We start from the raw sequence: 27894 nt of genomic DNA on the forward strand, positions 1-27894 counted from the left end.
CCTGATGGCAAAGCCACACACGAACAAAAAAAGACAACTTCTTTCAGTAGTTCTTCCAGGGTTGTATGTTAGCCGAAGAGCAATCCCAGTGGAATTATTATTATTCATCAAGACATCCTGTCCTCTGCCAAGGTGAGTGCTCAAAGCAAGAGTAAAATTCCCCAAAGACTAAATACTGTATTATCTACTTGACATATATCCAGTATATGACTGCATTTCCACATTTTCCTATATATATATTTTTAATGAATTTTATATATCTTTTGTTTACATTTCTACCTTTGATGCACATCTGCTGATAGTTGGAAGTATTTGCCATATAGTTCCGCTATGCATCAAAAGCCCAAATACAGAATTCAGATACAAATACAGACTTTACGTAACTTTCCATTTCTAGCTTTTCCTGACAGCCCGAGACAAGAAATCTGGCAGAAGGGCAAGAATAGCATCTAAAAGCACATGGTGTTACAGATTTCTAGTGCTCTATAGGGCTAAATGTAGCATAAACTACAATTGTAGCAAGATGTTTTTCAAACAGTTCCAGTATTAGCTAACAATTAATCTTGAGTGTAAGTAGATGTAGGTTTTTACATGAACAGTGACAGTAGTCAGACAAATATGATAAAGAGAGTTAAAGGATGTAAACAATGAGATTACCTTAAATTGCTCAACTTTTTCAAGCTTTTCCAGGTCTGGAACCAGCCTTACTCCATCTTCAAGAGTTTTCAAGAACTCTACCTGGAATGCTACCATTTCAGTCAGATTCCCAAAGAGAACATCCAGCTAATAAGAGAAAAAAAGTGAGATGTTGAAAATAGCACTTTGCAGCTGAATCACGTTTTCTAGAACTTCAGTAATTCACAGTCCAATTGTATAATCAGTGTGATGTCAGGAAAAAAACTACAGACTATACATTATTGAGCAGTACCTTTATACGCTACTCAATCCATGATTTTAAAAGAAATTGAATTCAAAATTTCTCTATAGCCCTTTCTTAGATAAGCAAGTCAAGCTGGGGGGTGGTGAGAGTGGAGCTACCTAGCAAAAAGATAAGCAACAGGTAACATACCTCATCTGGTGTGAGGAACGTTTCTTTTTGTAGAGGCTTCAGGTATCTCTCCATTAGACAATTTAAGTCCTAAAAATTCAGAAAAAGATTCCCATGTTGGTTCCTCGAACTGCCTCTGATTATTTAATGAAGTGGCAAAGATCACCATTTAATTAGTCTATGAATTTTTCTCTTTCACACGTAAGACAAAATAGTTGGATTTCACAGAATTTAAGATAGTAAAAGGAAATATTTACACAGTTTTACTTACAAAATCAACACCAGCTCTCATTTAACAGCGTTCCTCTGCACACCAGCTAAGTAATTTCAAAATGACAGCATAAGAGTTTGGAAAGCCTACTTTTTTCAGAAGTTTAAGTTACTATTCTAGGGACAGATTGTAGAATTGAATGTAAGTTAACTAAGAGATACATGCACGAAACATAGTTTGAAGTATTAGGTAAAAAACTACCAAAGTTTTCCAGAAGGAGAAGAAATATTAGTAGACGGAAACAACACATTGAGACCCCTTACTTTGACGTAGGTGCGTTCTGTCTCAAGAAGTTCGCAGATAACCTTTCGCAGTTTATCTGCATCTGTGAGCTGTCTCATGGTGGCCAGCTGGGGTCCTGTAAATTCCTGAGGATGAGCACTTGAATCTGAAGGGTTCATTTCATGCAGACTGCGACAGAAAGCGGCAACCTGCTCCGTACTCTTTAAAAAGAAGGAAGAGGAAAGACCAGTGGTAATATTTTAAGTAAGAGCTATAGGAACGATGGAGCTGAGAAGCCTTTGCAGTTAAGCAGTTGCAGCTTGGGGGCTTTTTAACAGATACGAAAGTCCAGAAATGCACACATCATTTCATGTAACTGTCTTTGCTATCTCTCAGTGACTGGGGATAATGGGGAGGGGAAGAGTTGCACAATTCAAATTAATTGAAGAGCTGTTCAATAACATTCCTGGTTTCAGATAAGCATAAACTGTAATTAAATAGGCTCATACAGCACTTAAGATTGAAAAACAAACAAACAAAAAGGCCCAAGAATCAGGAACCAAAAATGACTGTGCAAGCAAAACACACACCCCAGCCCTCTGCCAGTTCCCTAATGGAGTTTGCAACAACCCTTCGAATAGCTGTGTCAACACAGCCAAGGAGACAAGGCAGAGACAGAAACTGTTTAAGCTGTTTTTCAGGGAGGCAGAGCCATCTGGGGAACCAGAGCCCCTCAGGCTTCAAATGCAAGCTCTTCGGGAAGGTAACTGTGTATCTATTCCGTGTCTGGAAACATGTCTTGCAGGGTGAATTTCTTCCCCATAAGTCAGGTTTTTCAGAGCTGCTCCATCTAGCTGGTTTCTTTAATGTTTAATCAACTGTCTTTATATAAAGACAGTTATCCTCTCTTCACCTCCTCATGTTAGATCATCTTCTCGCATCTTTTGTTACACCGAAAAGCTTGAAGCAGGTACAGTCTCTGGTGTCAGTGACAACAGCCCCAGGCTTCTAGGGTTGCCAAAGCACTGGTGTGCCCTATCTCCATCCCTCCCAGAGACCTGGAGCAGGCACGGGAGGGAAAAGAGCTGCTGCACTTGATCACACCTCTAACCTTCTGCATGTAATCCTGCCATCATGTCTTGATCCAGATTTAGAGACTTCCCAGGACTGCCTCTATATCCCTCCAACCCATACTAAAACAACTTACCCAAAATTAGCCTGTTCAAACAGAGAATATGCAGGGAGAGAAAGGAGGGGGAAGAAAAAGGAAAAAAAAAAAAAAAGGAAAAAAAAAAAGGGGGGGGGGGGAGGGAGAGGAGGGAACACAACACCACCCTGCAGTTTGGAGATGGAGCACTGCTCCCCAGAAGGTCACTTCACTCCCACCATCTGGTAGCAACAACATCATCCAGAGCCTGAACTACCCCACACCTTCATGACGACCCAGGCTGAAAAAAATCTCTGCACTTTTTAAGCTGTGCAGTCTGCTCACATACAGCTATTATTTTCCTCTCTCAGTGCTCCTATAGCGCTACACAGCCATGAAGCCCGAGAGGAGCATTAACCAAGCTAGCGATAAGTAAGGGATTTCCTTCCATAACACAGTTACTTTCCTTAAAGGTATCTTATGGCTGTAAACGCTCACCTGAGTGTACCACCGCAAGGCATATTAGCAAAGGTGTTTGTTCTGTAAAGGATGATTTTCTTCAGAACACAAATGTAAGCAATGAACTAATTGTAACTGATGTCTATACAAAAATGCCTTTCAGACACAGTTTATTACAGGAAAAACATTCATCTTCAATATCTGAGGTTTAACTCAGATAAGGAAGAAAGGGAAAATGTTGCAAGTTGAGGGCAGGGGGAAGCAGTGAGTTGAACCAGTCCATTTCCAACTCAGCTTCTGGTAATGGTGCATGTCACGGAGTTGGATTTATTTAAGAGTCAAAGTAATTAGTTTTATTTCTCAGCAAGGTTCCACCTACACTTCCTGTACGCTTAAGTATACCCAAAGCATACTCAAACTTTTAGGTTAAGTTTGCATTAGGTTTCAACAGGTGCAATCTTGATCCCAACAGTCCCAAATCCACAAAGCACAGTAGGTGAAAGTCTGGCTCCCATGCAGGCAAAAAAACCTGCCTGAGTTACCTGCTCTGCTGGAAAGGGGCAAAAAGCTGACAATTAATAAATGTTAATCTGAGCCTGCAGAGACTCAGAATAGGGAGGGTTTCCCCCAGGAACATTTAGCTTTGTTAAGGCTACTTCCTGAAAGAATATTTGAGGAAGGCATATCCAGTGACATTTTGCTCTAAGAGCCAACTGTACAATTAAAAATAGTTATAATGTATAAAGCACAATATGGATCAAACTCCAAAAATAAACCAAGTGTTTTAAGCAGTTCGTGCTTGATGCCCCTCAGACAGCTCACCATTCCATGCATTAACTTGCAATAAGTTGCAGGGAAAGATGGGTCACCCAGAAAGAGCGCGAAAATCCACTTACACCATGAAACGCCAGCTAAACACTAACAAGTAGCTGAAAAGTGGATAACTGTCATACAGGCACGCAGTCTGCCCCAGTAGGAATACTTACATCCATATGCCAAAAAGGAAGCATAAGAGACTTTTAAAAGCCTTATCTCTCCTTGTGCACGCTTAAACTGCTCGCTGCCTTCAGCCTTGCCCAGCTCCAGCCAGCAGCCACTGAGCTCTGCCTCGCCACTGCCCTGCCTCACATCTTTTACCTATTTCCCAAGTATCGTTCACCTGATACTCTTTGGACAGATGAAAGAGCCTCAAGCACACTAATGTTGACAAAACTGTTTTCTTGCTTGTTCATTGAACAAATAGTCATTTCATTCCTGAACGTAGTTCTTTCTACCTTATATTTACTTAAAAAAATAAAATCAATTTCCAGGCAGAGAGCAGATGCATATTGCACCCAGGGAGGTTCAGAACACAGCTATTTTGCTGAAAGCTCTTGAAAAATATTAACAAAAGCCTCTCTGTCCCCATTTTCCTAGAGAAAGTGGGTAGAGTAGAGAAGGTCTGGAACAGAAACAGATCCTTTTATCTCCCAGTACCAGCTCTGTTTGCCAGCTGCAACAATGATAGCACTGAACCAGGATTTCTCTAGGAGAATTACGGCACCACTCTTCAGGCACAGTTCTGTGAGCAATCCCATCTAGCAACCTTCAAATGAGATGGAGGGCTGGCACAACTGGGCTGTTAAGGGAAGTTTACTTTGCAAGTACATTAAGCCCTCCTCTGCAGGGGGCTCAGCAGAGGAGCCAGGCTCGCATCCTTCCCCCACACAGGAGGAGCAAGTCCTTAAACTCATCAAGCACGTTGATGCTGCCCACAGTGGGGAGTTTTGGCTGCCTGCCCTAGAGTTGTAAGAGCAGAATGCCATTTCCCCTTGCGCTCACCGTATAAAGGCATACGGGTGCCTGGCCATCAGGCAGATTGTCCCCTCGAGTGGCATGCAGCACCTCTGTTTCATCACGGATGGCAAACTCTAAGCAGTATTGATCTCGCAAACAAAACTCAAGCAAGTTGCATGCTTTCACACATTGCCAGGACTGCTAATGACATCGCACAATAACAAAAAGCCTCTGCAGGGTATATATATTACAGCTCAGCCTTGAATTTATAACCTGAAAATTAAAACAGCATGAAAATCCATTTAACTGCTAATTACTTAGACTAGTCGCGTTGCACAGTAGATCTGCTCACCAAATACAGCATACGGTACAGAGAGTCGCCGGCTCTCACAGCGCTTTCGTTCTTGAGTTTACGGTTAACTCTCCAAAGAGCCGACATCGCTGGAAAGACAGTATTGCCAGAGCTGTCACTCAGCTAGGACGAAAATCCCAGGTCTCCACATATTCAGCTGACCCGAAAGGCTTTCCCACTCCAGATACTCCGTGCTGCCTACTTGGCACACAACACAGAAGACGGCTGCATTTTAATAAGGAAGGGCAGTGACCATATTTCTCTAAGCAAAGCCTTTCCGCATGTGTTGTTTGCCGCTGGCCTCGTTTGCTCACCACATCAGCTACCAGGCAAAGCTGAGAACTCAGCGCTGCTTTTCATAGACTCATTAAGAGAAAAACTTCAGCAGAGAGGCTGAAATGCAGCAAGGCGGAGGTGAAGGCAGCCCGGGAATATAAATGTCTGTTGCCTGTGGCTGAGCATGAGCCGATTGGCTACAAACAGCACTGCCGAAGAATATTAAACATCTGAAAGGACGGAGGCACAGAATTAAAAGAACTTAAAAAAGCCAGTTACGCGACTAGAAAACCTACCCCTCAAATCCCTGTTTTAATCCTTTCACATCTATTGCAACACGTCGAAGGTTTTGAGACTTAATTCTGGTCTTGAATAATGCTGCAGAGAGAAGACGACCTATTTTCTCTGAAAAAATACCTCTAAATGGTATAAGCATGTACACACACAGCCCATTACAGCATGCTCCCCTAAGCACAACTGCTGCAAGGTAATTAACTTTCATTTCAAGAGGCAGATGTCTTTAATTAGAAACAGGGAGATAAAGAGTGTCCTGCAGTATTTTAACTGATGATGGCTTTTAAAACACATCCCCAATCAAATTCAAAGGAGCATTAGAGGAAAAAACATGCACAAAGACTGCTCTTGAGATACGACACAACACCTATCTTAGCCTTTGGTAACCTGCACCACTAAGCACTCACATATATAATCAGTCTTCAGGGCACCTCCTTTGAACCTCGATTTATTCTACAATATTTAAAAGGCCAAAACAGTCAGGTCACCACAGAGGCAAGTAACCATTTAATAAATTACTCTGGTATGAAATGTTCCCGATATTCTGTAGAACTGGAGACTGACAGATGGGGGTATCATCTAGATTTCATAAACAGCCTGAAATTTGACTTCGCATGCTAGATGAAAACAAGCCTGAAGAGGTGGCACAGGGCAGGCTTCCCTTTCCCCTGCTCCCCTCCTCTGGCCTCCCACGCAAAATAGGGAGAGAAGGGAAAGTTGGGAGCCCACCCCAGAGCAGAATCAAGCAGGAACACAACTCAGGCCACTGCCAGTTGCATGGCTTAAAGGAAGAGTCGCACCCAAAAAGCGTACCTGCTTGCTACTGTTTACATAGATTTCAACCCAAGAGACACCGTAACTAAGAGGGCTGGCTGACAATGGGAAGGCATCAAGAAATTAGATAGGGAGCAAGTCCAAAGAACAACAGCTATCCCACACCACTGCACTGCAGACGCCTCAAGCCACCTTGGAAATAGGTTTCTAGTATTTTATCGGAATAGTTCTACAGACATCCCATTTTTGCTTATAATTATGATTGCTTTGATAACAGTGATGGAGAAGTAAACTCCATGTTACCAGGTCTTTAGGATATACAGGAGATAAGATTTTCAGAAAAGGGAGGAATCCTCAGAGCTACTGGTGAACCCTTCAAATACTTCATCACCATCAACAGCTTGGAGGCTTTTGCAGATTAAGAAACAAATGCACCACTACTAAGGAAACACACACCCACGTGCACATGCTGGTCTGGGGGAAGGGAACAGACAGCTGGGAGGGAGGAGGAGGAGAAGGGAAGACACATTCGAGTACCTCCTGTGTTATACATCCACCTATTCACATACATGATAAAATTCAGGTAAGTCCAAAGGGACCCAAGCCCAGCTTTTACTAGGATTTCACACAGCTTACCTTCATAAAAAGCCTACCCAGCTTGTGCTACAAGTGCGGCTGAAGGAGAGCTGCAGTGCTGCGTTCCTCTCCTTTTTCCATGAATTATTAACTCTCCCCTAGGATCGCTTCGCTGGCTGGAGAGCCGGGACGTTTCCTTGGAGAAGCTCAGAGCTCTTCTCCTCTGCAGCGCTCTGTGGGCATCAGCAGACCACCAGCACCACGGTGCAGAGCAGTGGTATTTGCAGGATTAAGCCCTGCCTCAGGATCATGCTATCACAAGGCAAAAGGCAACACAAATGCTATTTTCGGATCTTCAGCTGCTGATGCTGCATCTGTGCTGAAAGAAGAGGAACTCTGCATTTAGCTGGGAGGCTCCAGTGTAGTTTAACTGGATATCCTCTGCTGCCCAGCAGTGAATGGATAAGAGTGCTCCTGCTCTGCTTTTGCCAAGAAGGGCAGAAAATAAAGAAAGTCTCCCCTGAACACCATCCGAGGGAGACTGGAAGCTGTGGCAGTAATGGCGATACAGGGTAACATGCCCCTCCTGGTAGTAAGAGGGCAGAGTGTTTCACTTCCCACGTACAAAAATAACCCGTGTAAAACAGCACTGAGGACATCAGCTTAATCTTCTGCAGCATAATCCTAGGCGCGTGGAAAGGTGTGGCAGCACACGGACAGGAAAACGCCTTTGCTTTTTCCCTCACCTCACCAGCCGGGTGGCAACTTTCCATGGAAAAACACATGCTGCAGACTCCTTACTCCCTATGCAGATTGACTTTAAAAGCAAAGGGATGAGGAAAACCCTCCCATTGATGGAGCTTTTTTAGGTTAGGGTTTTTTTTCCCATTGTTGTTGTATTGAAAAATTAGTGATTAGCAAGCAGTAATATCCTCCCCACAACTGCATACTGGAATTCTCTATAGGCATTGCAAAATAATTTGGGGGTTCTGCACCTTTCCTTAGAGAGGAAGCACAAAGAAAGCCCACTTAGTACAGAGCTCTTCTATGTGAACAGGGACAGTGGCATTCATGAGTTTGCCAACTTGAGCACACAGTATATATACTATATGTACAAGTGTGCGGCCGTTTTTATGGAAAACCATTTCAAGCAGTTTGTCCCATAACAAACAGAACGTGAAGAAAAATGCCTCACTCACCTCTAGATCACACAAACAAACCAAGACATATTTCTGAATTTTAAAAGAAAAAGTACCAAACACAACATGTCATTTGCAGAAAGACAGATTTTCCTCTGGTTGGAAACCAAAGCTTGTTAGAGTTAAAAGTTACTCTTCCAATATAAGAATATTAAGTATTAGACTGCTAATGCACATTTCTCAGTTTAACTAAATCTGTTGAGCCACAAGGCTAATCATGTAATCCTTACGCCTTGCTTCAGGCAATTATAGCTCTGAAGATCCAGGAGGCAAGATGCAAAATGGAACTCCACAGCCTGTCGCATGGTTCAGAAATAGAAAGCTACAGAAAACACAGCAAGAACGTTTATTCCCCAAGCAGCTGTGCGTTATGCTTGGTGGTCTTCCACAGCTTCAGTGTTTAACAGAAGAGACTCCTTTCAGAGCATGTGAAAATCCCACATATTTACAGTTAAAAATCCCAAAGTATCAACAAACACTTCCAGTTACTCAAGAAGAAATTCTTTGTACTTACAAGAAGTCCTGTAATAAAGCCTGGAAGCAAACTCTAACAGCAATCACCCCTGCATGGAAGTTCTGCATATACTTCATGCATAGGAATGTTTCCTCTTATCTGACTTCCACTGTCTGGCTATCAAAGACAAAACTGCAGGCTAGCATGACATAAGAGATCAGGAAACAAGAGGCCAGGGTCTTTTCCTTCCTTTTGCTACAGTGACGAGTAGAATAGTACAGGGACCAGTTCAGAGCTCACTCTAACACATTTTAGTTAAAACGAGAGCTGAGAAAAAACACACCTATACATAAGCACAGACTAAGTGATATCTGATACTCGTGAGATCGGGTATTCTGTAAAAAAATAGCTGTAAGTTCTCACATCACGTATGCAACAAACACCTAAAAGCAATCAGTGCCTTCAAAATAACCTCAGTAGATTCTGCCACAAAATCCACTTCATCATCATGCCTTATGGTGTGTAAAGCTCCCCAGCACCAGAGCAAGTGCAAACTACCAACCACTGTGAAACCCATCCCTTAATAGACGGCAATTAGGAATCCATTTGCACAACCTCTTAGCTATAATTGGAGAGTTTTGCTTCAATTTAAGGTAGATTGGCTATAATTAGTTTGCATTTAAAAACTAGCATGTGCGCTATACTATTGATTTAAGGAAACACTGTTTAACTTACATTCTTCCTATGCCTAGAAATCAACAAAGAGTAAGAAATTGTAATAATCCACCTGATCTTTTGGTTTAGCTGACCTGCTCTGGTGAAGGAGGTGATAAACCAGGCCGTTTAAAAACTATGTGGGAATATTATCACAAGATACTGAAGATGTGAACTAACCCTGGAAAAAGGCCATTAGTCTTGCTTAAGAGGTAGCCATGTGCCATAATCAAAGCTGTAATTTGTTTCATTCAATATCATCCGTAAACACCTTAAAAGTAAGATTAACATTTTCCCAGGAAAGATGCTTTAATCGTGTGCAGCTGTAAAGTCGGCGCATCAGCTGTGAGTGCACTGCGCTTTCGCTCCTTGTCATGTGAAAATGAAAGTTTCTCACCTTGCTCATCTTATCGGCCTCATCAGATGACTCCAAGTCTTGCGCTTCTGCCTCTTCTGGAGCTGTCTCAACAGAGCTGTCTCCGTCGCCACAAAGCGAGTGCCCTGCTGAGATTGAGATGTGTGTGAAAACCCAACCATCATTTCTGAAAATTCAAAAAGCTGGGCGCAACAGACATGGAGTTCCCACGGAGGGCCAGGCCCCATCCTGCACACAAGTACATGCCAACGAGACATTATGCCAGAGGCAATCGATGACCTTAAAGGAGTACCTCAGTTTACAGCAGGAGCCAGGTCTAACTACAGGTGTAAAACTAAACAGGTTATGGCCAGACACATTATTTAGTTGGAAACTACAAAAGCCGATTCAGAGATAAGGCTAAAATGCCACATTTAAATTCTTATGTTTATTATTAATTTCTTGGCTGGTGAGCAATTGCCTACCTTTATACTTCAGTGGTTTCAAATGGAAACTGCAGTATGTGAGTGGGCAGGCTGTGCCAAGAAACAAGCCTTGATCGGCTCTTCCTCCAAGTTAAGTCAAACGTGATTACTTTAAATTGCTTGCAGTTTTGGCCTAACACACCCACTACTGAGTTTCGATGTTGATTTTTAAGGAAACAAAGCAGGTTTTAGCAGTTTTTAGGAGCCTGTTACATTAACTGAAAATTAAATTTCATTTCCACCAGTACATGGCAACAACCCCTATGCCTTAGTATTCTTCTGGAGACTATGTTGTTGATACAGCTAATAACTTCTTTGCGACTTCTTCTAAGTAAATGATGAATTACCTGCAAGAGACAAAAGAAAGAGCAGAACCAGCCTAAAATCTCTGTGCACAAGTAACTTTTTTGGGGATCTCATTCCCTGACTCAAATAGCTGTAAGACGCAGTATTACCACACTTTAGCCCGTCTTCACAGAAAACCAGATTTCATATACATTCAACTTCTAGATATGGCAAATTATAATGACTAGTGATGGAATGAACTCGGCCAGGAAACTCCTGCATGCCTCAATTAAGCTTCAAGCCAACATAAAAAGATGCTTTACAGCAGCTGAGCCCACACGCTAATTCCTTTTACCTTTCTCCTCTGCTCCTCTCAACCTCATAAGGAAGAGATTTTTCTGCAGTGTCATTCCTGGGGCTGGATGGAGAAGGGTGGTTTCTGAGTACACCTCCCTGCCTACATCCTGCCACACGAACATGACAGTGAATGTCTCACCAGGGACTATACTTTTTATTCTGTTACATTTATTTTTCAGGTAATGCAGAAAAACATCATCAAAGTTCAATGGATACAGCAACACAGAAAAAATCTCTGCTTTTTAAAACCCAAGACTCAACGGCCTATATTAGCATTGGTTTTGGTTGTGTTGTTAGCATGCAGCATTTAAATGTTTCAGTGGAAAACCAAACAGAAAATTTTTCAAACCAGTGGGTTTTTTCATTTGCTAGCCCTACAAACAGAAGCAGCCCAACAGCACGCTATCACGTTGTCAAGCACCCAGTGGTCCAGCAGCCATACCCTCCGATTCGCTACTTAATTGAAACATGGACAGTTTACAAAGATTAACAGTGATTTAGCACATCAGATGCAGCACCATTTCTATGTTAGTCCCATGCTGACTCTCATGTTACTTGCTATTTTTCAATTAGACGTTTCAATTTAGGTAAGTCACATGTACTTTTCTATAAGAAGCATTTGGCTAGATAGCAACGCTGTGAGTAAAAAGGCCACAGTAATGATAACACGCATCTGTCATACTGATATATTTCAGTATGGCCAAAAAGGCTATAATAGCGTGAGTGGTCTTTTTAATTCAGATAAAACGACAGGCTGCTTTCAAAATCAAGAGATTGGGGAGGGAGGGGGGGGAAGTGATTACACACATCTAGTATGTTTGTTTATATTTATACTGGACTGAAATATGTTTCATGATATAGGAATTATAGTCTCTAAGAAATATGTTTCCTAAATGAATAAGAAAATTAAATTCTGTCCCTTTGCTGCAACTGAAAAGGCACTGCTCTTCTTCCAAGGAGTTTTATGTTAATACATAATGTTGGTTCGCAAACACGTCCTAGGTAAGGTTCTCTGCATCAAGACTGAGGGCAGAGATCCAGGTCTAGGTTCCTCAGTACCCAACTTTCAGCGGCTGTTCTTACAAGCTTTCAGCCACAATTACCAAAAACAATTTGCACGACTATACAAGATTTCCACTTTGCTGAGTCTGGAAAAAATTTGGAAAAATTTTTGGTATTTTTTGGTATTCAGAAATCCGGAAATAAATTCAGAACATATTCTGTGTACTGGGATGGAGCTAAATTGGACATCAAATGAAATTAAAAGGACATAAAAGGTAGTTCACAGCTGAGCTTCTGGAAGACATGCCTCTCTTCTGAAAAGACGGGGTTTACATTTTAAAAAGATGTGCCTGCAGGGGTTGTTTAGCAACACAAAATCTATTTAAAGAGTGTTTTTTTCTGTAAGAAGTTACGTTTTCTGAGCCTTGCCTAGATTTTATCAACCTGGACTATCAGCTTTCTGGTCTCTCTATTAATGTGTGAAAAAATTCTTAAAACCCCTAAGCTATCCATTGAAAAATAAGAGCAAAAATGTGCTATGTGTCATAATTTGTTTTGGGCAGTCTGAGTTTTTTCACTACAATTAATTTCCCATTATAAGCTGTGTGAAATACATCCTACAGCTGTTTCTCACCCTAAGCCAAGGCAAATAATGTTTGTTTGGGGGTTTTGGCTTTTGCTTTTAAGCTACCACTTTTTCTTTTCCTGTATATTAAAACACCACTTAATCTGTTTCCTGCAGTATAAACACTTTTACCCAGCAGACAGCAATCTTTCACTTATGCCTTAATGAGCAGTCACACAGTACATGTGCTCAGGGTATTTCTAATGTCTAAAGCTGCCAAAGCCAATGTCGACTTTAGCGGGTTTATCTGGTGGTAGTTAAACACAGGCAATCAGTTCAATAATGCCGCACGTTCCTGCGCTTTAATATCTTCCAGTTACCGTCCCATTTCTGTCAGGTTCATTACAGCATTTTATTTTTGCCCTGTAAATCTTTATTTAGCTGTGCAAGGAGCTCTGAGGACAATGTGCTCGTTTCCTTCTGCAGCACCTGAACGCTGCCCAACCCCTACCATTTGGTAGGGACGATAGCCTGTGGGCTTCACTTGACATTAAGGAATTAGAAAGGGAAATCCAAAAAGCAGCAGGAAAAGGGGGTCAAATCCATGTGGCCGTCAGCACAGACGGAGGTCGCACGAGCTCCCAAGTTGCCTCGGCAGTGTAATATCCGTGACATTGTGACTAATGCCCATTAAATAACGCCTACTTATGGTTAGAACTAACAAAATAAAAGGTAGTCTTATATCATTGGAGTAAAGGTGCTGGGGCTTAAAGGCCTGGAGAATCACGTAAAGCCTAAGCACCATGCCAACACTTGGCTAAAATTTTCCACGGGTGCTGCTTCCAATTTGCAGGGTTGCTGTCGCTCGAGATTTTAATGAGACTGCCACAATATTTGGTACTGCTCTTAAAGCCCGCTTCTTGGTGCCAGATTATTTGCTTTTTAATGCAGTGGAAATAAATATTCCCGGCCAAGCTCTTTCAGCTGTGGTGCAAAGCTCAGAAGTGCGCATCCCACTAACACAAAAAGCAGCATACAAATCAGAACACCCACCCCCCCCACCCCCCATGTTCATACTTTTAGCATCACGATGCCTTAATTCCTGAGTATGTGGAACTGGCAATACTGAATTTACTCCCCTCAATGGCAGCAACAGGGAAGTGCTGGCGAGGGTAGCCCATCTGAGCTGAAACCGCAGAAGAAATATGGACCAGGCAGAATGTGACTACCCCAGCTGAATCCCAGCCAAGACACTGGGGTGTCTGTGCTCCTGCGAGAAGTGCTGCGAAGGTTTCAGCTGCCAAGGGCTCTCAGCGCCTCATGTTTGACTGTAGTCTTAAAAGAAAAGAGTATCTCTCACTTGGGCAGTTCAACACCAATTCCTTAAACAGAAAGTGTCATTTCAAAATGCTGCTCGGGAATGGCCCCGCTATGAAAATGGGTTACCTTTCAGAAGAGACTCTGTCATTAAACAGAACAATTTTCATACATACTGTCTTTCGGATTAAATTTTTATTTGAGACAAAATTTCACCTATAAATCCACAATAAAAAAGGTAAGTATGCATTTTTTTCTTTTTTAGAAGAATTCTGGTTAGCTTTGAAACACTGAAACATGAAAGAAGGAAACATCGTTTTTACCCTGTTCCATTGGGAAATCCCACAGAGTTGCAAACTCCTCCAAAGCCCTGTAAAACTGAGCTACAACTACCACAATTTCAGTCAACCAAGCAACCAACTGGGAAACTCTGCTTTTCCTGGAGAGCTACAGAACAAACCCCATAAATCTTGTTTCTTTTCGAAAGAGCCCTATTGCTTCTCTTTCCATTTCAACACAGCAATAAATTCCAGAAATATAGAAAAATCCATGCTGAACGTCATTCAATTCATTCACTCGTCTTGGGAAAAATGCAGATTTCAATGAAACCTTCCCTGTAGCAGCTGTACCGCGGTCACTTTTCACCCTCCCCAGGTCAGGAGCCCCAGTCAGACACTTGTAATATGCTTGAGTAGCCCCTTTGGCACACACAGTTTTCACAGACGTAAAAATGAAGCATGTGCGCAGGGACCTTGGAAACCAGGGACGCTGAGATCAGAAAAAACCAGCCTTTTCTTCTGCAAGTGGCGTGCCGCAGCCTCGGGCTGGCGGAGCCGGCAGGGGGAGCAGCAACCCAGCAAGAATACTGGGATTACAAAGGACTGGAGCAGGTATGCTTACTGCAGCTAAAATGGGAAGGGTCAGAAACCCAAAGCCGCAGTGCAAAAACTAACGTGCTAATAGCCACGCTGCTTATTTCAACAGCAGCTCAGGCAGACTGTAGGAAAGCCAGGAATGAGACCTCTGGACGCAATTCTGCCCGAGGCAACATCCTTGAGCTTTGGCTTTTAAGCTTTTAGAAAATAGATCTCGGGAACAACAGTTCTGCATGTTTCTCGTTAATTATATGCAAGACCCTCAGATTGCTGCTGCAGTAAATGCCCCTGGAGTTGTTAAATCAAGCACTGAATGATAACAATACTTTTTAACTTGCTACAAAAGGTATGAAATTAGTCATCTGCCTCAGGAAAATAACCCTGAAGAAATTAAGGTTACTGTTAGTCTCAGCTTGTTCTGAAATCCAAATTACTTAGCCTAAGGGAACCTGTGACAGGACGAGGATGGAATGAAAAATAATGGCCATTCTTACAGTGCAGCTTTGGTTTTGGTCTTTAGAGCGCGTGTTACCTTCAGCCTCTGGTTCTCCTGCCTTTTGAATGACAACATAATAGACTCCCTAAAAATACCTACCCACTTCATATCGAGAAGATTAATATACCCATTCAAAACAGGGGTGTACTTTCTTTTTTATCATGCATACATTCTGCACGGTGATTTATATGGCTCTCGGTTATCCCTGCAGAGTTATCCCTCATGCTAGGGGTCTCCAAAATACAGGAGCATGCAAAGCCTAAACCTCAGAAACTCAACCCCAGAGTAAAAAAGGGTAGTGAATTGTGGGGAGACCGCAAACAAATATGGATGCTGCTCCCCACTCCCATTCCCAAATCCCCTACTAATAACAAAATATCTCCTTTATGATTTTGGGGAGAAGCAAGGCTGTGTTTCCAGGCTTCCGGCTCTCATTCCCCGGACCGAGTGGAGCAAGTTGGAAAGACAAAACATTCCTCGTGGGGAGAGGAAACAGCTTTCATTGAGCCTTTTCGGCAATAAGGGAAACATGCTGCAAGGCTCCAGACAGAATGAGAGCTAGTCCTTCTCAACCAGATTTATGCAGACCACATTAGCAGGAGAGAAGACTGAAAGCCAGGAAAAACAGTAATAGATGAAAGGAACAAAACTTGTGGCTCTGCAAGCACAATGCAGCACAAATTCCTAGGGGAAAGTATGTATCATACCCAAGACGATATTTTTCACATCAGTTAGAGATATACAATCAAAGGTCATTTCAAGAATAACCTGTTAAGTAAACACAATGAAGTAACCACTGTCACAGAGCTGATTTGCAGCTGTAACCCTCATCACAGTATGTACAAGGTAGTTCCAGATAATGAAACAGCTGTAAGACATGTCATCGTATTTAACAGGAGCACTGGCAGTCACTTCAGGGAGGTCAACTCCCAGAAACACAGACTCGCTTTGCTCCTGGAAGACCTCCCACTGAGTAATAAGGCATTAGGAAAGCTTCCTTAAAAAAAAAAAAAAAGTAACACAGCATCTTTCTGTTGAAAACACACAATATGATTTGCCTCACACAAAAAGTCTGCCCTTTGCTGCCTTCATAGCTGATGAAGAATTGCCAGTGAAGAAGATAATGATAGCACATCAGCACGATCGGTCAACCAGACCCTGAATTTCTGCAGAATGGATGTGCCTACAGGTGATTTATACCTGCTGGCATTCTGGCCCAGCAACGTTTCACCCCCCTGCTGAAAGCAGGGCTACACTACTTCAGGACTGAAGAAAAAAATCTGCATGCTATAAATAAAGCACATAACAGAAATCACTGAGCTGATTTGCCTAGCCAGCCAAACTGCCGGTAATCAACAAGGACACAAATAAATGGGTCAGTGGGTATTTCATACTTGACTGCTCTGTACAAGAAGCTGTGGAGCGGAGACCAAAAACCTAAGATACAGCCACAATCTCCCAAATAAAAGCACGTACCTCCTTTTAAAATTTCATGAGGATCCCATTTTAGGTTAACGAATCCCTGAAAAAGCACAGGGCCAGAAGAAGAAAGGCTCAGTAAAACATTGTAGTTTTTAGGAGAAATTCTTTTAGAGAAAATTTTTTTTAGAGAAATTGATGGGGAAGATCAAAACACCTGCCTCTCAATCGCACACTTGGGTGCAGATCCTTGATTTCTCTCCCACCTCAGGCTAAGTCATCCCAAATGAGAGCATCGGCGTTGTTCAGCTTTAAACATCGTCTTAATGTCAGTCTTCAGAAGCATATTTCATATGCCAACTACAGGCACTTTCAGAAGCTGCCAGACACCTGCACATCTGCTGATGAGCTATTGTGTTGCTTCTGTTGGTTAAAGAAGTATTCCTCCTCCTTTGAGAAGGAATGAAGGCGATTCCCACCTCAACGTTTGCTGCATTTTGAAGGAAAGGAAATATCAAGAGAGCTCTAGCTTCTGTGATGCCTATAGCCTGAGAGCAAAGGAGCTGACTACAGGACACCAAAATTGAAGGGCAGCTGTACCAAGAGAAATCTGAAGGGAAATGGAAGGCCTAAAGCTTATCCCTGGTCCTGGGGAGCTATTTAAGAAGCAGGCGCCTTGGCCCACCAGACAGTTCACATGCCCACAGCATGACACGGAAAAACAAGCAGCTGTTCCACACCACTGCGATAACCACAAAAGCCCAACTCGAGGGAAGCTTCCAAAGGAGGACAGACATGACTCGAGTTGGGAGCAGCACAAAGGACGTTGTGTCTGCAAAGCAGCAGAGGAGGGAGATCTGATTTGGCCATGACACGTCCATCCAGCCAGGTCCTATGTTTTCATTTCACATGGTGCACGCAGCGTTTCTCTGGATAATGTTAAAAGGCAAATGCTAGGCTCTTCACACACATTTGGCAAACTGTGCATTATCTCACCAGCAACGACAAGGACCCCTCTAAAACCCCCAAAATGCAGAGAACTGACAGTGGCAGAAAAACTGCTTGTTGAGACAAGCTGTTGAGACCCTGTGTTATGAAATGTGACTGCTCTGCCTTAGAAATCACTACATTGCATAAACACAAAAGTCCCAGTTCCCAACTCTTTGCACCCAGGGCAGACACTCACTGCCCTGGAAAGTCAGGGTACGAAGACTCAGGACTTGTGGTTTCAGTGAAAAAGCCAGGCAACGACAGAGGACGGGGCCCGCCTAGAGCTGGTGTTCAAGTAGGAAATGGGGGCATCTTGTGGCCAGCTATAAAAATGTACAAGGTAAGTTTGATTTTTCAGCACAAAAGCCTAACTGGGTAAAGTTCAATGAAAATTGAATGGGAAAAAATGTCCTTCTGAAAGTGTTCAATTTTAACTGCCTTTAGGGGTTTATTCCACATCTTACATGACGCTGCTTTTATCAATCCCCTCAGAGGTATTTGCAATAAGCTGTTTTTAAGCTTTCTTGTTTGAGCTATTCCACTTGCTATGAAAACCACGCTCCTCAAAGTCAGACTATTGGTCCAGCTTTCTCTTTCCCCTCTACGTGTTCCCATCACCTGAACAATGACATTTTTGCTAGATCACTTTCAGTAAATATTTTAAGCAAAACCAGAGCAGCATCTAGAGAGGCAGGCTGTACCTCCATCACCCTTTGCAGGCAGAGATGAGTCAGCTTGGTCCTGAGCCCAAGCAAGCTATCTTTCACTGTGGTTCATTTGCTCCAGCTCAGCATCATGCTAATGCATTCACAGCGCTCCTGGGTTAGGTTCAGTTTGCACCCAGTCTCATCCCAGAAGCCCTTACAGCGAGTGATTGCAGCAATCAAACAGACATGTCCTGGGAGAAGGATGACTAACACCAGGTAAAGTGCATGAACAGTCCCCCTCCTGCTCCAGCTTTTTATTCAAAATGCCCCAAACAAAACCGTTTCATAGTTATCAAAACAACTATTTTGACATTTCTGAAACCTTTACTTTGGGTAGAAAACAAAGTATTTTGACATATTCAGACACCACTTACTTTTGACCGGAAGTCAAAATTTACCTCAGCTCAGAATAGTTTTGATTATGTGGAAATGACTTCTTTTTGGCCATTCCATTAATTTTTCCTATATTTTAAATCATTTCAAAAAACTAAAGTAAGCAGGTATGTCCAGTATCCTCTTCTGGTTTTGAGTACGGGGGGCATTTAGGAGCCGGCAGGTAAGAATTGACTAAGCAGGCAAGTTAAGAGGAGACATGGTACAGGAGCTTTCCTGCTATCCCAATGCAATTCTCAACACTGCTGTCCTACAGAGGTAATGGCTAGCAACCGCCAAGGAGGCGGTCCTGCACTTCTGCAGCTGTTTCCCTTAATCCCAACATGGATGCTTGTCCTCAGCTGGTTCAGAAAGCGAAACTAGTGGCAACCAATTCACAGTTGCTAGGGATTAATTTTCTGCCAGCTCAGTTCTCCGAATGGGACAGCGTGGTGGGCAGGAATGCCCCTTCCCACCACAGTGTGCTGTGGGACCAGTTAGATACATTTGGCTGTAAAATCAGTCCCTACCTTTAGGTGTTTTGAACTATGCTTGTGAGTTATTTATGCATCTCATCAAACACACAGGGGTCCTGTGCTCCCGGCTAATGAGAGAGGGCAAATGTGTTATCCCCTCTTCCTTCCCTGCCATACATAGATCCTATGAGCAAATCCAGAGGGAAAGGCACCTCCTTAGCAGCCCAGAAGGGAGCCATTAGTTCTGTGACTTGCTGTAGGCGCAGTTAGATGATGTGACATGCATTTGGAGATGACACATGTTTCACGGCCTAACCATGTACACAGTCATCCTTCATTGCTACTGCAGATTATACCGTACAGCTTCCAGAGCTCCCACGTATTATCTGCCCAGTGCATTCAGATTGCAATTCCTCTCACTTGCACCACGGATGTTACATGCAGGGATCAATGGGATTACACCAGCACATTGTAAGTGTGAATCCTCCTCCTGGTTATTTCTACATCAAACCAAATACCTTGGTTGCTCCCAGCAAATGCCAGTGTGCCGTCACTCAAGTCAGAGGGGTTTTCCAAGCGACGTGGTGGTGGCTGCATTAGTTTCTGCCCTTCCTCTATCTCAGGATAGGTGCGGACAGTAAGACACAGAGAAGGCTGAACAAGGGCATCTTTCAGCAAAGCTGAGTCCAGATCCTCAGCAGCTTTCTTGTTAATCTCCACAATTTCATCACCAGCTTTCAGGCCTGCAATGCAGAAAGGAGCAGGTAAGACTTGCACAGTAACTTCTGTTACCCACAGACATCAAGGAGCTCAGCCGGGTGTTTATGAAGTGCCAGACAGGGTTATGTCTAGACATAAAGTAAACATTTATTGATATTGAAATTTGATGGACTTCTGCGAGATCTGTTGTCAGGCTGGTACTCCGTACTTCAGTACCATCCCTAGGGACACGGTGCCCAGGAAGTCCTTCACAAGGTACCAGCAACAAGATATTCCCTTTTTCTTCACGTCACTCTGCAAGGGAACAGCCGTTGTACAGCAAGCCACCCTACACAACATATTGCTCGTAAATAAATGTATATTGAAGGACAAGGAGGTGATTGGTGACAGCCAGCATGGCTTCACCAAGGGCAAGTCACACCTGACAAATTTGGTGGCCTTCTACGAAGGGGTTACAGCAGCAGTGGACAAGGGAAGAGCAACTGATGTCATCTACTTGGACTTGTGCAAAGTGTTTGACACTATCCCACACGATATTCTGGTCTCTAAATTGAAGAGACAGGGATTCGACAAATGGACCATTCAGCGGATAAAGAGCTGGCTGGATGGTCGCACTCAAAGAGTTGTGGTCAATGGCTCGATGTCCAAGTGGAGAGCAGTGACGAGTGGCGTTCCTCAAGGGTCGGTACTGAGGCCTGTAGTGTTCAACATCTTTGTCAGCGACATGGACAGTGGGGTCGAGTGCACCCTCAGCAAGTTTGCCGATGATACCAATCTCTTTGGCAAGGCAGACATGCTGGAGGGGAGGGATGCCATCCAGAGGGACCTGGACAAGCTGGAGAGGTGGGCCCAAGCCAACCTCATGAAGTTCAACAAGGCCAAGTGCAAGGTCTTGCATCTGGGTTGGGGCAATCCCAAGCACAAATACAGGCTCAGCAGGGAATGGTTGGAGAGCAGCCCTAAGGAGAAGGACCAGGGGGTGCTGATTGATGAGAAGCTCAACATGAGCCAGCAGTGTGCGATTGCAGCCCAGAAGGCCAACCGTATCCTGGGCTGCATCAAAAGAAGTGTGGCCAGCAGGTCCAACGAGGTGATTCTGCCCCTCTACTCCACTCTTGTGAGACCTCGCCTGGAGTACTGCATCCAGCTCTGGAGTCCCCAACATAAGAAGGACATGGACCTGCTGGAGCGTGTCCAGAGGAGAGCCACGAGGATGATCCAAGGGCTAGAGCACCTCTCCTATGAGGAGCGGCTGAGAGAGTTGGGGCTGTTCAGCCTGGAGAAGGTTCCAGAGAGATCTTACTATGGCCTTCCAGTACCTAAAGGGGGCCTACAGGAGAGCTGGGGAGGGACTTTTTACTAGGGCATGTAGTGATAGGATGAGGGGGAATGGCTTTAAACTGGAAGACGGCAGGTTTAGATTAAACATTAGGAAGAAGTTTTTAACTTTGAGGGTGGTAAGGCACTGAAACAGGTTGCCCAGAGAGGTTGTTGAGGCCCCATCCCTGGAGGTGTTCAAGACCAGGCTGGATGTGGCCTTGGGCAACCTGGTCTAGTAGGAGGTGTCCCTGTCTATGGCAGGGGGGTTGGAACTCGATGATCTTCAAGGCCCTTTCCAACCTAAACCATTCTATGATTCTATGACAGAGTCAGACTTCTGAGGTGCTACACACAGGACAGCGGATGGATGGAGTAGCTGGGCTGGCTCAATCCTTGCTTTTAACTTTCCATACAACTAAAGTTTTTTATTGGAAGTGGCCACCTACCCATACACCTAGGAGGACAGAAAATGTTTCCCAGTCACCTGGGGCGTATGATGTAGGACTTCAGATAGCCTTCTCTCTGGCCCTGTCTGAATCACATCTTAGCACACAGATCTTCAAAAGGCAAATTTTAGCGCTTGGTAAATTAGTCATGTTTTTTTTTTTTCCAATCTGATTTCAGGAATTATTTATAGCATCAGTGCCCAAGGGAAAAGGGGATCTGCAAAGGAAACAGCTGACTCCCGCTCACTTCGGGGGCGATACAGCAATGCTGACAGATTAACATGCAGCCCTCCAAGGTGCCATAGGAAATGTGACCTTCCCCTCCACCAGCGGGGACTCTCCGACTGACAACAGCAAGCTGGACCAGGGTATAATCCCAAATAATCTTCAGCGTTAGGCAGGCAGCAGAGCACTAGGGCACAGTGGTGCTGACAGCCCCGATCGTCGAGGTTGCTCCTGCTGCTGCAGCTTTTGTCTCCACTTGAGGGGGACACTGGTGGTCCCCCTCAGGCATCCCCCCAGGAGCCGGCCCGCTGGGCACAGCTGGTGGGAAAGCATACCCTGCAATGGCCACCAATCCACCAACGGGACCACTGTGGCATCCCAGTCACCGTTCTGGCATTTACATGGATGAAAGCTGGAATTTACAGGGTCAAAAGAGCTGCTCTGTGGGGGTGACCTGCCCTCATGCCATGCAGTCCTCTGGCTGGGCAACCATACAAAGGGTGAGTTTTGCCACCCTTAAAGCCTGGATGAAAGCCCTGACTTGATGAGCCTGAGCTGCAAGCAGAGATCAGCTGCATGGTCCAGGAAACAGATTACCTACGACCTTCAAGAGAGAAACATGGAAGGGAGGAGGCTAAAGAGCTTCAGTCTTCTTTAGGAAAATTGAGATCTTTCTAAATGCATGTAATTGTGCCCAGAAACGGTAGTGTGGCGTGCAGTTTCAGAGAGAATAAAATGAACTAGATAGAATAGCTACGAAGTAAATGGACCATAAAATCATATTTGAAACAAGAACAAAACAAGGCAAGTCAAGCATTTCGCATTATTTCATTAATTCTACTCAGTGATGACATGTCATAATAGTAGCACATTAATATGCCTGCAACCATAAACATCATTTCTGGGGCTTCATTTACTCTTCTCAATACTTGTTTTGTATCATTTGGAATAAAGCATCATGTCTATCTCAGTACAATCAAGGACCTCAAATTCCAACAATGGTCTAGCTAACTCAGACCAACAGAAAAAATAAAAAGATAAATCATAAAAAGCATTAGGATAAAATAAAATTTAAGTTTTCTAATTCGAAAAAAGATTGAAAATTAAATACCGTATCTCATGCGATTAGACTTACTATAGGAAGTGCAGTCAAATGCAAACATGCATGTAAATAATGGGAGGAAGGGAGAGTTTTCCTCCCTGCTTTCTGCTAACCGCGTATTTTATCACAATTATGAAGAGCAACGTATCACTGAAAGCATGTTTTAGCATTTCAGCCCCACAGGAGGCAGTCTGTGTTCATGCATTCATTTACATTGTTGCTCAAACACTAACTAAAAGCAAAATAAGAAAGCCCTGCCGCCTCCCCCCCCCAAATCATATTCTCTTTGCTCCTCACAGGAAACCCACAGGGGTTTATTTCCCCGTGGAAGGCTAGCAGAGAGCTGACCCCAGCCCCTGTTCAAGGCTTTTGGCAGAATACCCATCCTGTCAGCCAGGGAACTGTATGGGGCTGAGGTGGGGTGAGGAGGGACAGGAAAGAGGAAGATGGTGTTTTCAACCTTAATAGACATACGCAGCAGCCTTCAGAACCACCTATGTGGTTTGCTCAAGTTAGGGTTAGAGGCTACGGCTGAGTGAAACTCCAGGCTCCCTGCAGCCAAAACTGCTCCCCCTCCCCTGCCCCCTGCTTCGTCCTTCCTGGTTTCTGTCTGTGCAGTCCTGTCCCTCCACTGTGCCACTTCTGCCACTCGCTTCACTGCAACACAAGCTGACTCCATTTGCTAATGGGTCAGAAAACCAGCCACGCATTTCTGCCACGGCAGTTTTCTGTCGAGCCAGTGAGCTGAATCGGCTCAGCAGTGTCAGAGTCAGCACAAGGCAAAGGGCTGGACCAGTTTGGGGGACACCAGCCCGCACTGCTTTCAGCAACAGCTAACTGTTGAATAAGCTCTGCAAGACCATATAACCACTCGCCAAGAAAACTCTGAAGGTGTTTTTGAGAACTCTGCATACGCTGATGGGTTATGAAGAGATGAGAGTCTTCACACTCTTCATGCTCCCCATGTTAAACTTTAAAATCTGTTTAGGTTTCAGCTGCCCAGCTCCTGCGACTGCATGAGCAGCAGTGCCAGCACATTAGAAAGGACAATGAATGGGAATAGCAGTAAGGGCACGGCAGTGTCAGGGTTGACCTCAGCTTGGGTAAGCTGCAGTTAAACCATATCCTGCTCTGCCCTGGGACAAGCCCGGCAGCCTAGTTATCTCTGCCAGTTTCTGCTCCAAGTGCTGTCATGCTTCCTGCAAAGGCTGGAAGCAAAACTAGAGGCAGTAATCCCAGCCACAGAGAGCACTATGAACAGCCACGTATTCAGTACCTCAGGTTCTTCCCAAAAGAACATGATCTCTTTTGGCCTGGGACTACGGTTTGGTGCATTCATAATGCTCCCATACCAGAAGGCTCAAGGTCCGTACCAGGATTAAGCAAACATTAACAAAAGGCCAGGCTGGATGGGGCTTGGAGCAACCTGGTCTACTGGGAGGTGTCCCTGCCTATGGCAGGGGCGTTGGAACTCGATGATCTTCAAGGTCCCTTCCAACCTAAACCATTCTATGATTCTATGAAAAGCACTTAAAAAACGTCTTTTACCTTTCTTGAAAGCTAGGCCTGTCTCTTTGACGCCATTCACATACAGCCGACGAATCCCTTCTTCTTCCACAGAGGACAGGGAGAAACCTAGAGAGATACCCAGTGAGATGGTTAGAAAAAGCCAACCAGTTTCAGCGTGTCCTACATGCAGTACAGGTAAGGCTGTGCTGTCCCTGCAGTGAGCAGTCAGGAATTCCTCCCTTCTTTCCCATAAACCTTCAAAAATGTAAAGAGAAAGTTAAAAAATGAAAGTGGCTTTAACAAAAACCTGAACTGAATTTCTGAGTTTATATATAAATCATCTACAGCTTTATTTGAAGATACCACAGCTGCAAAACACTGGAACAGACTTCCAATTCTCTTGCCACAAAAGGTCACTTCAAGAAGTTTTGCTGTTTGCAGACAAAAGCTGCAGAGAGCTGTTTGTGACCCAAACAGACAAAAGTCAGGAAACAGAGAGCTATGGCTGACATGCCATCCTGAACTCTGACAAGGCATAACAGCTCCTGCTAAAGCAGAATGCCAACTTTTACTTTTGGAAATTCCTGCACTGGACAAGTTTGTAAACATGCCACTTTCCTTTTTGCCCTTTCATTTCTCAGCTGCTCCTGGCACAACCTGTTACTAGCACATGTTTCATAGCTACGTTAGAGACCCACAGAACAGCCTTATGATGGGAAGTACTGACACAGCCTTAATCTAAACAGTGCAAATGGTACCATTATGTTTGGTTTTGGTGATTTTCTTGCCATTTGTGTTTGACACTGTGTAAGATAACAATGTGTAAAGGAAATACAATGTGGTTAGTTAAATACGGTTTGTTTATTTACTGTTGAGAGTTATCTAAAGCAGAACATTTGCCTTTCTGAAACTTCATTACTCCCTAAATGGGCATAGGCAACCATTTGCTCTCTCTTTTTCCTTCAAGAAAAACATTTGCAAACCTCTGGGGTGAGACGCTTGTCTGACATGGAATCAGCCACCAGCCAAGAGGAAGCAGATGTGCTGGGAGCCTATTCTGACTTTAGGACTCCCTTCAAGTTGGTACTTATAGATGAGAAGTTATTTTTTCATCCATCATTTAAAAAAAAGAAAGGAGGGGGAAGAATGTGGCAGCCTAGAAGCGAGAAGCATATGGCCCTTTGTGACTTACTGAGCTACTTGGAATCTGTATGCGAGCTCCTCAGCCTGAATAAAATGAAATTTGTGAAGCTCACTCAACACACCAACTTTGGCAAAGAGAACAACTCTTTACTAAGCAAAAGAGCAGCTGTAAAAAAAAGTAGTAGCTATCGGCTGTCATCACTGTGAAGCCTACCTGGAAAACCCTTAACCAGAAGCACAGTGAAGCATGCCCAAGGCTGCAGTTCAAGTCAGCACAAATTATCAGTTACTAATATCATCACCCTTTTGCAACTGAAATGCTGTTTTGCAGCCTACTACCATACACTTCAAACAAGGCAGAGCTGCATCTCAAGTTCTCGCTATGGCTAACTGTGACAAGATTAGCATGCCCAAGCAGTCCCAAGCTCCCAATCTCCTCCAGGAGAAGAACTCTACCTCCTCCAGCCTGTCAGGGCTAAGGGCGGGTGCAGTTGCTTTTTAATTTGGCTTTCATTAAAAAAAATAAAATATCCAGAGTGGAATGGGTGTAAGGAGCAATTACATGTGTTATCATCACCTTTAAGAGATGAGAGGTGGGCAATTGGCAACAGCCTTGAAATGGTCATCTCATAAATACACATAACCTCTCTGCAGACAGGGTCCGTGACTATACCCCAAGTACGGATAAACTGTTTTATTTCCACAGTTGTGATGTGGCTGAATCTGGTAAACAATCTGAAACAGCATTCTTGTCCCACTGCAGTGCCGGTGCTTTCACTGCCATGCAGTAAAGCAGAGCAGGCAACTCATCCAGATGGGAAGTACCTCAGTCAAGAGAGTGTGTGTGTGTAGATATATGTATATATACACTTGCATATATGCAAAAACATGTAAGTGTAGTTTGTATATACACATATATAGCGTGAATGTACATCCAGTTTCCATCTGGCTGAATTCTGCAGGTGCTCCACACAAACACGTGTACTAGCATTGCATGAGAGGAAGGGCAGGAGTGGGTGGAAGCAACAGCAATTGCATAAGCTGGCATCACTGCCAAAAAGATTATTATCAAACTGTGCATGGACTCTGAAACACAGGTGTGAAGAGATGGGTGGTGACCCAGACACAGCCTTTTCTTCACTGCAACATTTTGATGACAGGAGAACAAAAGTCTGCATCTATAAGAGCACATGGCCTCACCGAACCAGCACAATACCTGGACAAATCTGCCTCCAGAAAATTACCTCGGCCCCCTGAGACAGACAGTTGCTAACAAAAAAGCCAGTACATTCCCGGTACGTACAGGAGCTGGAATCAATAGGTTCTTAGTGCTGGTGCACCCTGATTCCTTCCCACACAATCTTTGCAAAGATGTTGGTACCAGTGAAAGAGGCAAGAATGTATGTACCCAGACATCAGCAACACAGCACCACATTGACAGATCTAACACTGGCAAGCTCCGACACACTGGCCAGACACTCCAGGCGTGCCTCTTACCACAGGCACGCTGGTGGGAGTAGAAACACTACGAAATGTTCCCAGTTGAGCTTTCCTTGGAATGCTCTGCTCCATCCACTTTACGTCACTTGAACTCCTGGTGTGCTCAAGCACAATGGTGAAGCTGCTCCAAAGGCTTGCTAACGTCTGAAGGCCCAGCTCTGCCCCCTCCCAAGCACCAGGATCTTTTAGCTGGCCCAAAACAGCTTGCAAAGCCAGCAGACAGCTATTCACTTCTTTTATCATCTTACCTTTCTGCCTGGCTAGTGAACTGGCAGAAATTGCACTGGCCTAATTGCACCCTTAGTGAAAGCATTTCACCTCCTTATCTTTGATACCACGTCTGTTAAATGGGAGATAACAACACTAAGTCTACATTGTTGGGATTAATCAATAGCTACTTGTGAAGTATCTTGAAAATTCAAGGTGATTTATTATTGCTATAGCTGGAACACCAGGAATAGCAACAGGTAATATCACCAATGATTTTCACGATCTCAACCATTTTCAAAATAAATACTTTTCCAGTTCTTCTGGAGGAATCAAGGCACAGGGAATTTGGACGTATGTTTTTTAAATGGGCAAGAAGTATGAGACTTGAACAAAGCTGCACAGAAAAAAACCAAATAATCATAAGAATAAAAAGTCCCTTAGCGTTCTAGGCTTTCA

General features: G+C 43.9%; 1 protein-coding gene across 4 annotated transcripts in view; it reads right to left on the reverse strand.

Moving 5' to 3' along the window:
• TIAM1 (TIAM Rac1 associated GEF 1) overlaps positions 1 to 27894 on the reverse strand; it is a gene marked incomplete at its 5' end in the record, with an annotated part of 83064 nt that overhangs the window by 12230 nt on the left and 42940 nt on the right. For 2 of the 4 annotated variants that reach the window (XM_082491480.1, XM_082491478.1), the window contains 6 exons: positions 658 to 783; positions 1070 to 1138; positions 1583 to 1762; positions 9960 to 10063; positions 19782 to 20006; positions 24625 to 24711. In XM_082491480.1, the coding sequence (XP_082347606.1) occupies positions 658 to 783; positions 1070 to 1138; positions 1583 to 1762; positions 9960 to 10063; positions 19782 to 20006; positions 24625 to 24711 (791 nt within the window). Of the gene's footprint in view, positions 1 to 657; positions 784 to 1069; positions 1139 to 1582; positions 1763 to 9959; positions 10067 to 19781; positions 20007 to 24624; positions 24712 to 27894 lie in introns of all 4 variants that reach the window. The other 2 variants (XM_082491479.1, XM_082491477.1) reach the window with 2 other exon arrangements.

The sequence above is a fragment of the Vanellus vanellus genome, assembly GCF_965231255.1.
Source record: "Vanellus vanellus genome assembly, chromosome: 1".
In the NCBI taxonomy this organism is placed as follows: domain Eukaryota; kingdom Metazoa; phylum Chordata; class Aves; order Charadriiformes; family Charadriidae; genus Vanellus; species Vanellus vanellus.